The sequence below is a fragment of the Corythoichthys intestinalis genome, chromosome 15, assembly GCF_030265065.1.
Source record: "Corythoichthys intestinalis isolate RoL2023-P3 chromosome 15, ASM3026506v1, whole genome shotgun sequence".
NCBI lineage: Eukaryota > Metazoa > Chordata > Actinopteri > Syngnathiformes > Syngnathidae > Corythoichthys > Corythoichthys intestinalis.
Genome location: NC_080409.1, coordinates 40,215,624 through 40,228,099, shown reverse-complemented (window position 1 = coordinate 40,228,099; position 12,476 = coordinate 40,215,624). Strand labels below are relative to the sequence as shown.

Genomic DNA, 12,476 nt, shown 5'->3' with positions numbered 1-12,476 from the left:
TGGGGGGGTTAGCCACACAGTTGCTAACTGTCATATGCGATTGTACAGCCTCAACTAAATTAATTACCTTATTACTATTCTCCTTTACACAGTCGCTGGAAACAGAAATGTTGTTTAATCCATCTGCAGGCGACCGGGAGATGGATTTTTGATTGATGATTTTACAACACTTTGCGGATGTGCGCTGGTCCTCATGGGAAACGCAGTCTTCCTTAAGGCAAAGCAGTACTGCTTTTGTCCACCGGTGTCGCTACAATTGACCAAAACTGGAAAAACCACCAAATGTTTCTTTAAGCTGATTTTCAGCTAACTATTTTTCCTATTTCAATAAAATCTAAGTGAATAAAATTTACTAGAAGCACTGGCAGATAATTTTGCCTATTTCTAGTAGATTTACATTGAAAACAAGAGAATTCAACTAGTTTTAAGGAGGTGTGTTTTTGCAGTGCAGAAGGAAGCATCACTGCCCTAATATGGCATTCTAAATAATGTCTTGGGTTTTGTATTGATTGTCAGTAGACCTGGCACCTCCTGTGCGCCCCTCACTTCCTGTCTGTCGTCATTCCCTGCAGAGAGGGTGACTGGTGGGAGGCGCGTTCCCTTACCACAGGTGGAACTGGTTATATTCCCAGTAATTATGTCGCTCCTGTGGACTCCATCCAGGCTGAAGAGTAAGTAGAACTATTTTCTCCCCTCTTTTATGGATATATATGACAGTCGCTGAGCCTGGCCTGTCATTGATATTTCAGGTTTCAGCACACATCTGCAATAAGAAATGAAAGATTAATGTTTAAAAAGCATGACGCTTGACAGTAACTATATTTCTGCAGCTGGTATTTTGGTAAACTTGGCCGGAAGGATGCGGAGCGACAACTGCTGTCCAGCGGCAACGCCAGAGGCACGTTCCTCATTCGGGAAAGCGAGACAACCAAAGGTACACATGCCACCTGTTAAGGCGCCTGCCATCTATCCCAATTCAGATGGTTTGAAGTCTTTGGACAACTGTCGCCAACAACGGCGATGAATGAGTTCATTAAAGATTACAACTAACAATGTTTTTTTTATACTCTATTAATCGCACAACTAATTAAACTATTAATCAGATGAAAGTTGCTCTTTTCAATTACCTTCGCAATTTGTATTAGGTGTTGTAAGTTACAGTGAAGACACAATGAATGACATTTCCTTCGAAAATAATATTTTATTACAGTTTCCTGACTTAACTGTGCTGTAGTCTACAACTGTACTCTTTGAAGTACATAAAATTAATTAGTTTTTAATGAAATAATTTCAGACAAGTCCGGCTCATTCAAATAAAAATTAAAAAAAGGGCTGCTGATTGACATTATTTACTTGTGGGCAAAGCACTGATATCAATTGTGTCAATGACTCAGTTATTTTCTTTAAACAAACTAAACAACAACATTGAATAAGGAGGAAGCAGACTAATGAATCAGTTTTTTTGTTTGTTTGTTTGTTTTTTTTTTTTTTTTTTTTTTTTATCAAACAGTTGTTCATAAATACAATACAAATTCACTTTAAAAGCACACTCTCTTCTATGCCAATTTACAGTTTGAGTTTGCGTTGAAAGGAGACTATGCTGTTATATGAATAGATTTATGCATGTGGTTTCTTTATAAAAAGAGACAATTTTACTATCGAACAATAACTCGAGTGGTAATTTGCTTCTCCAAAACACAATACAAACAGATACTTAAGTCGCTAATTAGTATAATCCCTAACTAGTTTAGCACTCAGTGATACAGTGCTGGCCAAAATTATTGGCACCCCTGCAATTCTGTCAGATAATGCTCAATTTCTCCCAGAAAATGATTGCAATTACAAATGCCTTGGTAGAAATGTCTTCATTTATTTTGCTTTCAATGAAAAAACACAAAAGAGGAATGGGGAAAAAAAATTAAATCATTATCATTTTATACAAAACTCCAAAAATGGTCAGACCAAAATATTGGCACCATTTGAAAAATCATGGTGCTCCTCTAATTTGTGGAATTAACAGCACCTGTTACTTACCTGTGGCAAATAACAGGAGGTGGCAATAACTAAATCACACTTGCAGCCATTTACTGTAAAATGGATTGAAGTTAACTCCACCTGTGTCCTGTGTTGTTGTGTGTACCACATTGAGCATGGAGAAAAGCAAGAAGACCAAATAACTGTCCGAGGACTTGAGAAGCAAAATTGTGAGAAGCAATGGGCAATGTCAAGGCTACAAGTCCATCTCCAAAGACCTGAATGGTCCTGTGTCTACCGTGCGCAGTGTCATCAATAAGTGTAAAGACCATTGCACTGTGGCTAACCTCCCTAGATATGGACGGAAAAGAAAAAATTGACGAGAGATTTCAACGAAAGATTGTGCGAATGGAGGATAAAGAACCTCGACTAACATCCAAACAAGTTCAAGCTGTCCTGCAGTCCGAGAGTACAACAGTGTCAACCCGTACTATCCGTCTGAGTATGAATGAAAAGAGACTCTATGGTAGGATACCCAGGACAACTCCATTCCTGACCCAGAGACATAAAAAAATCCAGGCTGGAGTTTGCCAAAACTTACCTGAGAAAGCTCAAAACGTTTTGGAAGAATGTTCTCTGGTCAGATGAGACAAAAATAGAGGTTTTTGGGAAATGGCATCAACATAGAGTTTACAGGAAAAAAACGAGGCCTTCAAAGAAAAGAACACGGTCCCAACAGTCAAACATGGGTGAGGTTCCCTGATGTTTTGGTGTTGCTTTGTTGCTTTTGGCACTGGACTGCTTGACCGTGTGCATGGCATTATGAAGTCTGAAGACTACCAACAAATTTTGCAGCATAATGTAGGGCCCATTGTGAGAAATCTGGGTCTCCGTCAGAGGTCATGGGTCTTCCAGCAGGACAATGACCCAAAACACACTTCAAAAAGCACTAGAAAATGGTTTGAGAGAAAGCACTGGAGACTTCTAAAGTGGCCAGCAATGAGTCCAGACCTGAATCCCATAGAACACCTGTGAAGAGATCTGAAAATGGCATTTTGGAGAACGCACCCTTCAAATCTCAGAAACCTGGAGTAGTTGGCCAAAGAAGAATGGATTAAAATTGCAGGAGAAACTAACTGATGGATACCGGAAGCAGTTATTTGCAGTTATTTTGTCTGAAGGTTGTGCTACCAAGTATTCGGCTGAGGGTGCCAATACTTTTGTCTGGCTCATTTATGGATTTTTATGTAAATTTATAATGATTAAAAAAAATGTCATTCTCTGTTGTGGGTTTTCATTGCAAGCAAAATAAATGAAGATATTACTCCCGAAGCATTTGTCATTGCAATAATTTTCTGGGAGAAATTGAGCATTATCTGACAGAATTGCAGGGGTGCCAATACTTTTGGCCAACAGTGCAATTAATAATGTCTTATCGACAAAGAATAAACAATACAATTGGCTTCATTTAACCACTTCTGACAGAGGCACACTGGATCTAACAATACAAAAGACAATCTAACTCTCGACACTTCGTAATATGGATTCAGCAATCCAACCTGAGTGTAGCAGTGAACTCTTCTTGCTCTAATCACTGCTGCACGAGCAGCCTCACATTACACACAAACGAGGACCCAAATGGGACTGCTAATAGCTGTCGGCAAAAATCGATTATCAAATTAGTTGTCAACTAATTTACTAATCAATTTAATTGATTAGTTGTTGCAGCCTTACATTACATGTATACTTATTTTTTCCATCTTTATGTGTGATCCCGTTTCCCAGGGGCTTACTCCCTCTCCATCCAGGATTGGGATGATATCAAGGGAGACCACGTCAAACATTACAAGATTCGCAAACTGGACAGCGGCGGTTACTACATCACCACCCGAGCCCAGTTTGAGACGCTTCAGCAGCTGGTGCACCATTATTCCGGTGAGCTTCTGCCAAGAGTCCAAATCTGCACTGACACCAAAATTATATGGTAGATCTTTGCATACACGCGACTCTTTCGTGTCTCCTGCAGCGAGGGCAGCGGGGTTGTGCTGCCGACTGATTGTGCCCTGTCACAAGGGCATGCCCCGTCTGACAGACCTGTCCGTCAAAACCAAAGACGTGTGGGAAATCCCGCGGGAGTCGCTGCAACTCATCAAGCGTCTCGGCAATGGACAGTTTGGGGAAGTCTGGATGGGTAAGTGTCTTTGAATATAAATGACAGTTTTTTTGTTTTGTTTTTTGTCACTGCTGTTGTATTTAACCCTAATGTTTTGTTAGAAATCTGCTCACAAATCTGATCTGTGATTTAATTCAGCCGGAAAATATTAAACCTTTTGAAGTACAGGGTGTTCCAAAATGGTCGACCCCATTCTAAATGCCCATGTCTCGGAAACTACTTGATGGATCTGAATGAAACTAAATACGCTTTATGTTGAAGGTCATAAGTTTTATTGGTTTAATTTACAAAGAAAAGTACAAATGTTTGTTGGTTCTATGACAGATTTTCATAAATGTTCAATATAGGGGTGTGACAAAATGTCAAAATGGTGATATATCGTGATACTTTGTATCCCAAAAGGTTATCGATATGCTCCTTTCAAGAATTGAGATGTCGTTTTAAAAAGGTGTCAATTAAAAAACAGGCCGCCATTGATGGTGCTCGACGCCCAATCCATTTAGACTGGGAACGTTCGTTTATTCAAAACCAAAACATTCATGGTCATTTGGTCCAATTTTCAGGGCATTTACAGGTCACTTGCTCTTCATTTTAGGGCATTTGCAGGTCATTTCCTGTTGAGTTTGAGTCACTGCCTATTTATTTGGGTGATTCCCAGGTCACTTCCTCTTCTGTAATCCAAAATAAACAGCAAGTGACCCATTAAATACCCCAAAATCAACAGAATGTAACTGAAAATCAACTGGTAAATGATCTTAAATGGCCCAAAATTACTCATTGCCTGGCATTGGCTGCCACTGACGGCCATTGACGTTCAACATTCGTTCATTCGCTGCCATCCCTCCCACTTCAAACGGATTGGACGTCTACTAGTGATAAACTCATTCCAATTCACAGCAGAAGCTTGTTTTTATGTTTATTAGTTTTTCGTAGAATATCCTAGAATGATTTCCTTCCCAACGTATCGATAATGGTTGTATCGCTATATCATCAGATCATCATTATCGTGAGCTTTGTATCGCAAATCGTATCGTGAGGTACCAAGAGGTTCCCACTTCTAGTTCAATACGAGCGCCGCCTGTGACTCTGCACATGTTGAGTCAGTATTCGAGCTTGTGCCAAACTTGCTGAAATTTCAAGACATTTTTTGACTAGATGACTTGAATAGCTGTTTGGAAAGACTTTGGAAGACTCACCATCACCACAGAGTACAGTGATCCCTCGTTTTTCGCGGTTAATGGGTAGCAGAACCCGCTGCGATAAGTGAAAAACCGTGAAGTAGTGCCCAATTTTTAAAAAAATGTTTTATTTATTTATTTATTTTGTGTGTTGGGGGGGGGGGGGGGGTTTGTGCTCAATGTATTCAGATTTAGCATTGGGAAAAGATACATATATGACATTTTTTTATTTTTTTCACTTTTCCCCCCAATTCTTTTTTTTTTTTTTTTTTTTTTTTTGTGCTCAATGTATTTATTCAGATTTAGCATTGGAAAAACATACATATAAGACATGTTTTCCACTTTTTCCCCTCAAAGTGATTTTAAAAATGTATATAAATAAATGGCTTTCAAGCACGTCAAATGTCATAATTATGATCAGTTTTAAACATAACTGTCCAACCAAATCATTTTTGAACAAGAATAAAGTACTGTAGTAGATAAATGCTTGGTTTTATTAAATGCTTCTGTTTATCTATCTTAGCTGTGACAGTTAGAGTGACATGGAGAAATTTCAAACTCCTCATGATCACTTCTGGCATTTATATGTCTCCAACATCTCCACACACACATTCATTCCAGCGCGGCTTCCTTGCAGAAACTGTTTAACAAGTTAAACGATGATTGACAGATTGCTGCCCGGCTTCTTTGGCCAGATCAAAGCCATCGTTAACTTTAATAAGCAAGTGCCGCAGTGACTGAGAGGAACAAGGGGCGGGGAGAGGGAGGGTGTGAGGCTGTGCGCAGAGCAGAAAGCAAGGCGTATGTGGATTAAAAAAATATAAAACTATTGCGCACATCGCGATAACGATGTTTAAACGATATATCGTTCTGGCTTAGTGCCAAGTCCTAATTTGTTTTGTAGTTGGTGCCTTCTTTGCAAAATTTGTGAAGAAGGCACGCTGCACAGTCTTAGGTGACTGAGTCCGAGCGTACTCTAACATGCAAAATGCAAATGCAAAATTTTTTTTTTTTTTTTTTTTTTTTTTTTTTTAAGTGAACAGCATTTCTTAACCTGAAAAGATAGAAATCCCAAATGTTACACACAAAAACTTGAAATGTTTCTACACAAGCTGTGAAAATGTGAGGTCATTCCAACGAAAATTGTCAAAATTATTGGCCCACAAAATGGGGTCAAACATTTTGGAACACCCTGTATATTGTTTTTGTGTGAAAATGTAAAAAGTACCATTGATTTTTGCGTGCTCAAACTTGAAAACCGGTCAATCATGATCCGAACAGAATACAAGGGTAAAAAGACAGTTTGATTTGGAACTTTACTGTAATAATATTAACTTTTTTTTCCTCTATTGTAAGGCATTACTTTTCTGAAAAAAAAGTAATAATGCAAGCTCGTTACATGCGTTACATTGCTAGGACAGAACCAAATGTCCACAAAGTAAAAGATTCTTATCACCGAAAAGATTTGCTGATGTACCTAATAAAGCGTTTATTTAGTCAACAAACAATCTGAAATTACTGGGATTTTCCAGGCACATGGAACGGCACCACCAAGGTGGCGGTGAAGACCCTTAAGCCGGGAACCATGTCGCCTGAGTCCTTCCTAGAGGAGGCTCAGATCATGAAGAAGCTGCGGCATGACAAGCTGGTCCAGCTGTACGCCGTGGTTTCCGAGGAGCCCATCTACATCGTCACCGAGTACATGAATAAAGGTACAGCTGGATGACATCAATATTATATACTTGAGCTCGTCCCCACTTGTCAGCGACATACATATTTCATGGGAGCATATGAAGCACACAGTAGGCATCCTCCGCATATAGAACGGCGCCGAGAATGAATGGTGGGCTTCCCGAGCTTCCATAAAGGCTATACGTAACTTAAGTGGCAGGAATCCTGGCATTGATCTCATGTCACTTGACTTTTTTTCTTTCTCTTTTGTAGTTTTTGTTAAAACGCACGCAAGTCCAACTCAATTTTATGGCAGCTTTCATTGAGCTCAGTGCTGCTCACGTGCTGATAAAAGCACAGAAAAATAAGTATACAGACATTTTTTTATTGAAATTGGTCATGCAAGAAAATTGAATGGCTGTCATTTAGGGGTGTAACGGTACACAAAAATCTCGGTTCGGTACGTACCTCAGTTTTGAGGTCACGGTTCGGTTCATTTTCGGTACAGTAAGAAAACAATGCAAAATATAAATGTGCTAGTTGTTTATTACACACCTTTGTGCTTTCAACAATAGGAACATTAGCCTATACAAAGCTAGAATTTTGCTCAAAAAGTAGCGGGTATTTAAAGATAATCCAACAGCAATTTGCCTTTCAGACCCCGCGTATTGGTTAGCTTTCTTTCTGAAAGAAAGAAGAAAAAAGAAGTACTGTGCTAAAGAGAAAAGCAATCCCAATGACAAAGATTTTAACATGTATTTTACAAATGAAATGCCTCAATGAATGATTTTTTTTTTCTTATGAACGGTTTTCAAAAGCTTTATTGGTGGATTTTCTCAAGTTAAAGCGCCACACAGAAATTAATAAATTTAATTGTGTAAGCAGGATCTGTGTACTATTCTCATTATTTATCTCATTTCAATTTATTTTATTTAAATGGGCTATTATTTATTTTATTATGTGTTTATATTTTACAAATGTGATGTAGTATTCATTTATATTGTATATTTTATGTTGTATAACTTTAGTTCCAATGTAAATATTAGCTCCTACTTGTTTTGTTGTGGTAGGAGAGTTTTGTATTGAACACGCGGCCGTGTTGGTTATTATTATAGCAGAGAAGACAGCAGTAAATCAACAAAGACAATTCAACTGTGCCCCGATCTACCACTCAAGAGATCTGATGGACTCAAAAAGTGGGGTACGATTGCATATTAGTTTGAAAATCGACCGGATCCACCGTATTTTTACACGAGTGACTTCCGGTCTGCCCGTTCCTAGCTACCGGTAGTCGTATTGATGCAGGAGGTTCGCGTCTCGCGTCAAATAATAAACTCTGCCGTTCTTTTCGTGTGCGTCGTGTTGAGCCGCTTCTGGGATGCGTCTAACACGCGGCCGCACTGCGACTGTTGTGCATTGGCTGATTGACTTTAACGCACGCGTTTCATTGCGTTCTCGCGGCACCCACGTTGTCACGCCGTTGACGTTTGTGGGTTATACTGTCCTACCGTGTTAGTCCTCATTATAGTAGAGAAGACGGAGTAAATACAGTATAATCTACACAAAGAAACTGTAACCCGATCGACTCACAGCCTCGAAAAGTAAGGGTTACATTACGTCAGAAACTCGTTCGGTACGCCTCCGTTCCGAACCGAGCACCACGTACCGAAACGGTTCAATACAAATACATGTACCGTTACACCCTTACTGTCATTTGAACTGTACAAAAAGTTAAGAACCAGCCAAAAGACTGCTTTATTCAGTTCTTTTGGAGCAACTGGTTGAGTGAAAGACCGCCAAAACTTGCACCGAACCTTCATGTGAATTTTAATTTCTTCTATATTATACGGCTTAGTCAAAAGAAATTGTTAATGAACAGCGGCTGTTTACAAGTCGAGGGAGGGAGTGTGTGTGAGGCAGAGAAGCCATGGAAATGTACAGATCACTCAAGTACATTTTAACTCCTATGGGATACAGTTTAGCTCATCAAAACTCAAACCAACTTAGTGAATGGAGCAAGTACGTTTAAGCAAGGAGGACAAAGCGGTGAGGAGAGAAGTTCAACAGAATAGATACAGAGACGAGTTGCATTCAATTAAACCCTTTCCACATTTCACTACTCTGGCTGTTCAATATTGTTATGTGTGTGTGCCTGTCTATCGGGGTGTTTCCTCACTCCTTGCTAGCCTTGCAAACACTTATTTGCCTCACTGCAAAAAGGAGAGACTGCGAGAACCAGAAGTGGTATTTTCCATGTGGCAAAATGGATTTTGACATGTGGCAATTTTTTTTGTATGTGGTAAAATGGATTTTGGTTTGTGGCATTTTTTGGGGGAGTATGTGCCATTTTTGGGGGTATATGGCAGTTTTGCAGGCCATTTACGTCCATGCCATCGACAGATATGCACGTCCAAATTTTCAATTCATTTTAAATGGCATAAAAACATGTGTGGCTGTGATTTTTTACCATACACGTTACATTACAGCGCATTGACATTCAACTGACACCCAAGTCAGGTTATGCCATTGATGGCTATGCACGCATGCAAAAAAAAAAAAAAAAAAAAAAAAAAGCAACATGGCAAAATCAATTTTACCGCATGGAAAAACATGCAACATGGCAAAATCCATTTTGCCACATGGCAAAAAAAAAAATCCCACATGGCAAAAAAAATGCCATATGGCAAAATCAATTTTGCCACATGGCAAAAAACAGTGCCACATGGCAAAAACAATGCCACATGGCAAAATCCATTTTGCCATGTGCACCACTACTTAATTCGTTCATGTTATGTAACATATTTTTGTATTTGAAGTACATTTTTGTTCAATTTTCACACTACTTTCTGTAGGCGACAAAACTTTTGTCTTGCCAAAATTTGACCTTTATGTCTTCATTAAATGTAAAATCTTTTTTAGTGAAACAAATATATTTTTGTACATTCAACATCATTTGGGATGGTCTTAGCTTTCATATGAGCCATTTCTGAAACCAATTGAATAGTTAAAAGTCAGGTTATTAGCAAATGTTTATACAAAATGGATAAGCAACAAGACCTTTGTCACGGACTGTAGTATACCGACATGTAAAGATTCATGGGACAGAACAGATAAATAATATTATGTTTTTGCATTGTAGGGAGTTTGCTTGACTTCCTTAAAGATGGAGAAGGACGAGGCCTGAAACTTCCAAATCTGGTAGACATGGCTGCTCAGGTATGACATCGTAATTACAGCTTTCTTCTTTGCAGTGCTTCAAATTGTGAGACGAAACAGGATATACCGATATACTTCTATCACATTTTTAAAGGCTTAGCAAAGCAAAAACTGAAAGAAAGCGGGGCCATAAACCTGATTGAGTCCGAATCGAGTAATATACTATAGACAACATTATGGATAACAACTGTTGGCAATTTATGGACTGATTTTAAAAGCCCAATTCTAACAACAACAACAAAAAAGAGAATTGAGTCTGTGTTTGACTTCATGAAGATTTTCAGCTTCAATCCTTTTAAAGCCTTTCCCTGATACGATGAAACAAAATAAAAGAGTCAACTTCCCAGGTGGCAGCTGGCATGGCGTACATCGAGAGGATGAACTACATCCACAGAGACCTGCGCTCTGCCAACATCCTGGTCGGAGACAGTCTGGTTTGTAAGATTGCTGACTTTGGTCTGGCCAGGCTGATTGAGGACAACGAGTACACAGCGAGGCAAGGTAGATTATGCTGATGGAAATGGATTCATTCCTTACTGCAAATCTGCGTCTAAACGTCTCCTGAAAATTGTCATAGGAGTAGTTGTGTTCATGTTTAAAGATCTCTATACTTGGCAACCAATTTATTGAGTAGTTGTTGCAGCCTTACAGTAAGGAACCACATCATCGATCTTCCTACTGTTCTAACGGTGTTAATGTTAATTCATAAATGAACTCTTTGCCATCCTCTTCTGACGTCCAATCTATTTGCACAATGTACAATAGCGTGGGAACCTCTGGGTACCTCATGATACAATACGATTTGCTATACAATGCTCACGATAACGATGATCTCACGATATGTGGCGATACAACAGTTAGCGATACAGGGGTCAGGAAATCAATCTAGAATATTCAACAAAACAACTCATGAACAGAAAAAATAGCTATTTACATCCTTCTGATGTGGTTTGAAATGGGTTTATCATTAGTAGACATCCAATCCATATGAACTGGGAGGCTGGCAACGAACATTAGTTCATTCACTGCCATCCCTCCCACTTCAAACGGATTGGATGTCTATTAGGAGTGGGAACCTCTTGGTACCTCACGATACGATACGGTTTGCGATACAAAGCTCACGATAACGATGATCTGACGATATGGCGATACAACGATTATCGATAAATTGGTCAGCAAATCATTCTAGGATATTCTAAAAACAACTAATAAACAGAAAAACAAGCTTCTGCTGTGAATTGGAATGAGTTTATCACTAGTAGACGTCCAATCCATTTGAACATTCGTTCATTCGTTGCCACCCTCCCTCTTCAAACGGATTGAACATCTATGGCCGTCAGTAGCAGCCAATGCCAGGCAATGAGGTAATTTTGGGCCATTTAAGGTCATTTACCTGTTGATTTTCAGTTACTTCCTGTTGATTTTGGGGTATTTTATGGGTCACTTCCTGTTCATTTTGTGTTACAGACCTGGGAATCACCCAAATGAATAGGCAGTGACTAAAACTCAACAGGAAATGATCTGGAAATGCCCTAAAATGAACAGGAAATGACCTATAAATGTCCTGAAAATCTGACAGAATGACTGTGAATGCTCTGGTTTTGAATGAACGAACGTTCCCAGTCTAAATGGCTGCCGTCAAGGCAGCCTTAGAGTTACCTGAGACGTTATTATGGTGGAAGATTTTGGTAGCAACTTGTTGGTCCCTTTTTTTTTTTTTTTTTTTTTAAACAAGCTTATCGATAACTTTTTAAGCTACAAAGTATCGCGATGTATCACCTTTTCAGTATATTGTCCAGTGTTGTTAATAACGGCATTAGAGTATTACAGCGCTATTAACGGCATTATTTTTTTCAGCGGTGAGTAATCTAACCAGTTACTTTTTTTTCCCATCTTTGCAACGCCGTTACCGTTACTGAGGATGTAAAAGCGTGCGTTACTATGCGTTACGTTGGTTGAATGACGTGAGAAAAGTCTGAGAGACACAGACTCATGGAGACTAGAGCTCTCTCGGAGGGAAGGGAGTTGTGACGCCGTTGCAAACGCGATGCTAGGTGGCTCCACTAATACCTGACTGCAGCAGATAGCCTCCAAACTACGCCCACATGATGCTATGGTAAATATCACATGTATATAGAATTAGATGCGAAATACAGATTCGGCGGCGTTAGTAAACAGCCAATGTCTTAAAGCAGTAGACTTCTCAGGAAGGCTCTGTTGTAAAGAACCTTCCTAGCGAACCTAAGTAACTTTTTTTTTAATCT

The 12,476-nt window shown here is 39.2% G+C and overlaps 1 protein-coding gene across 1 annotated transcript in view; it reads left to right on the top strand.

The window, feature by feature from the left end:
• Nucleotides 1-12,476, top strand: part of LOC130930969 (tyrosine-protein kinase fyna) — a 58,252-nt gene that overhangs the window by 31,465 nt on the left and 14,311 nt on the right. Inside the window, exons 4-10 of the mRNA XM_057859349.1 lie at nucleotides 573-671; nucleotides 831-934; nucleotides 3,760-3,909; nucleotides 4,001-4,165; nucleotides 6,858-7,037; nucleotides 10,136-10,212; nucleotides 10,560-10,713. Of these exons, the coding sequence (XP_057715332.1) occupies nucleotides 573-671; nucleotides 831-934; nucleotides 3,760-3,909; nucleotides 4,001-4,165; nucleotides 6,858-7,037; nucleotides 10,136-10,212; nucleotides 10,560-10,713 (929 nt within the window). The remainder of the gene's footprint in view (nucleotides 1-572; nucleotides 672-830; nucleotides 935-3,759; nucleotides 3,910-4,000; nucleotides 4,166-6,857; nucleotides 7,038-10,135; nucleotides 10,213-10,559; nucleotides 10,714-12,476) is intronic.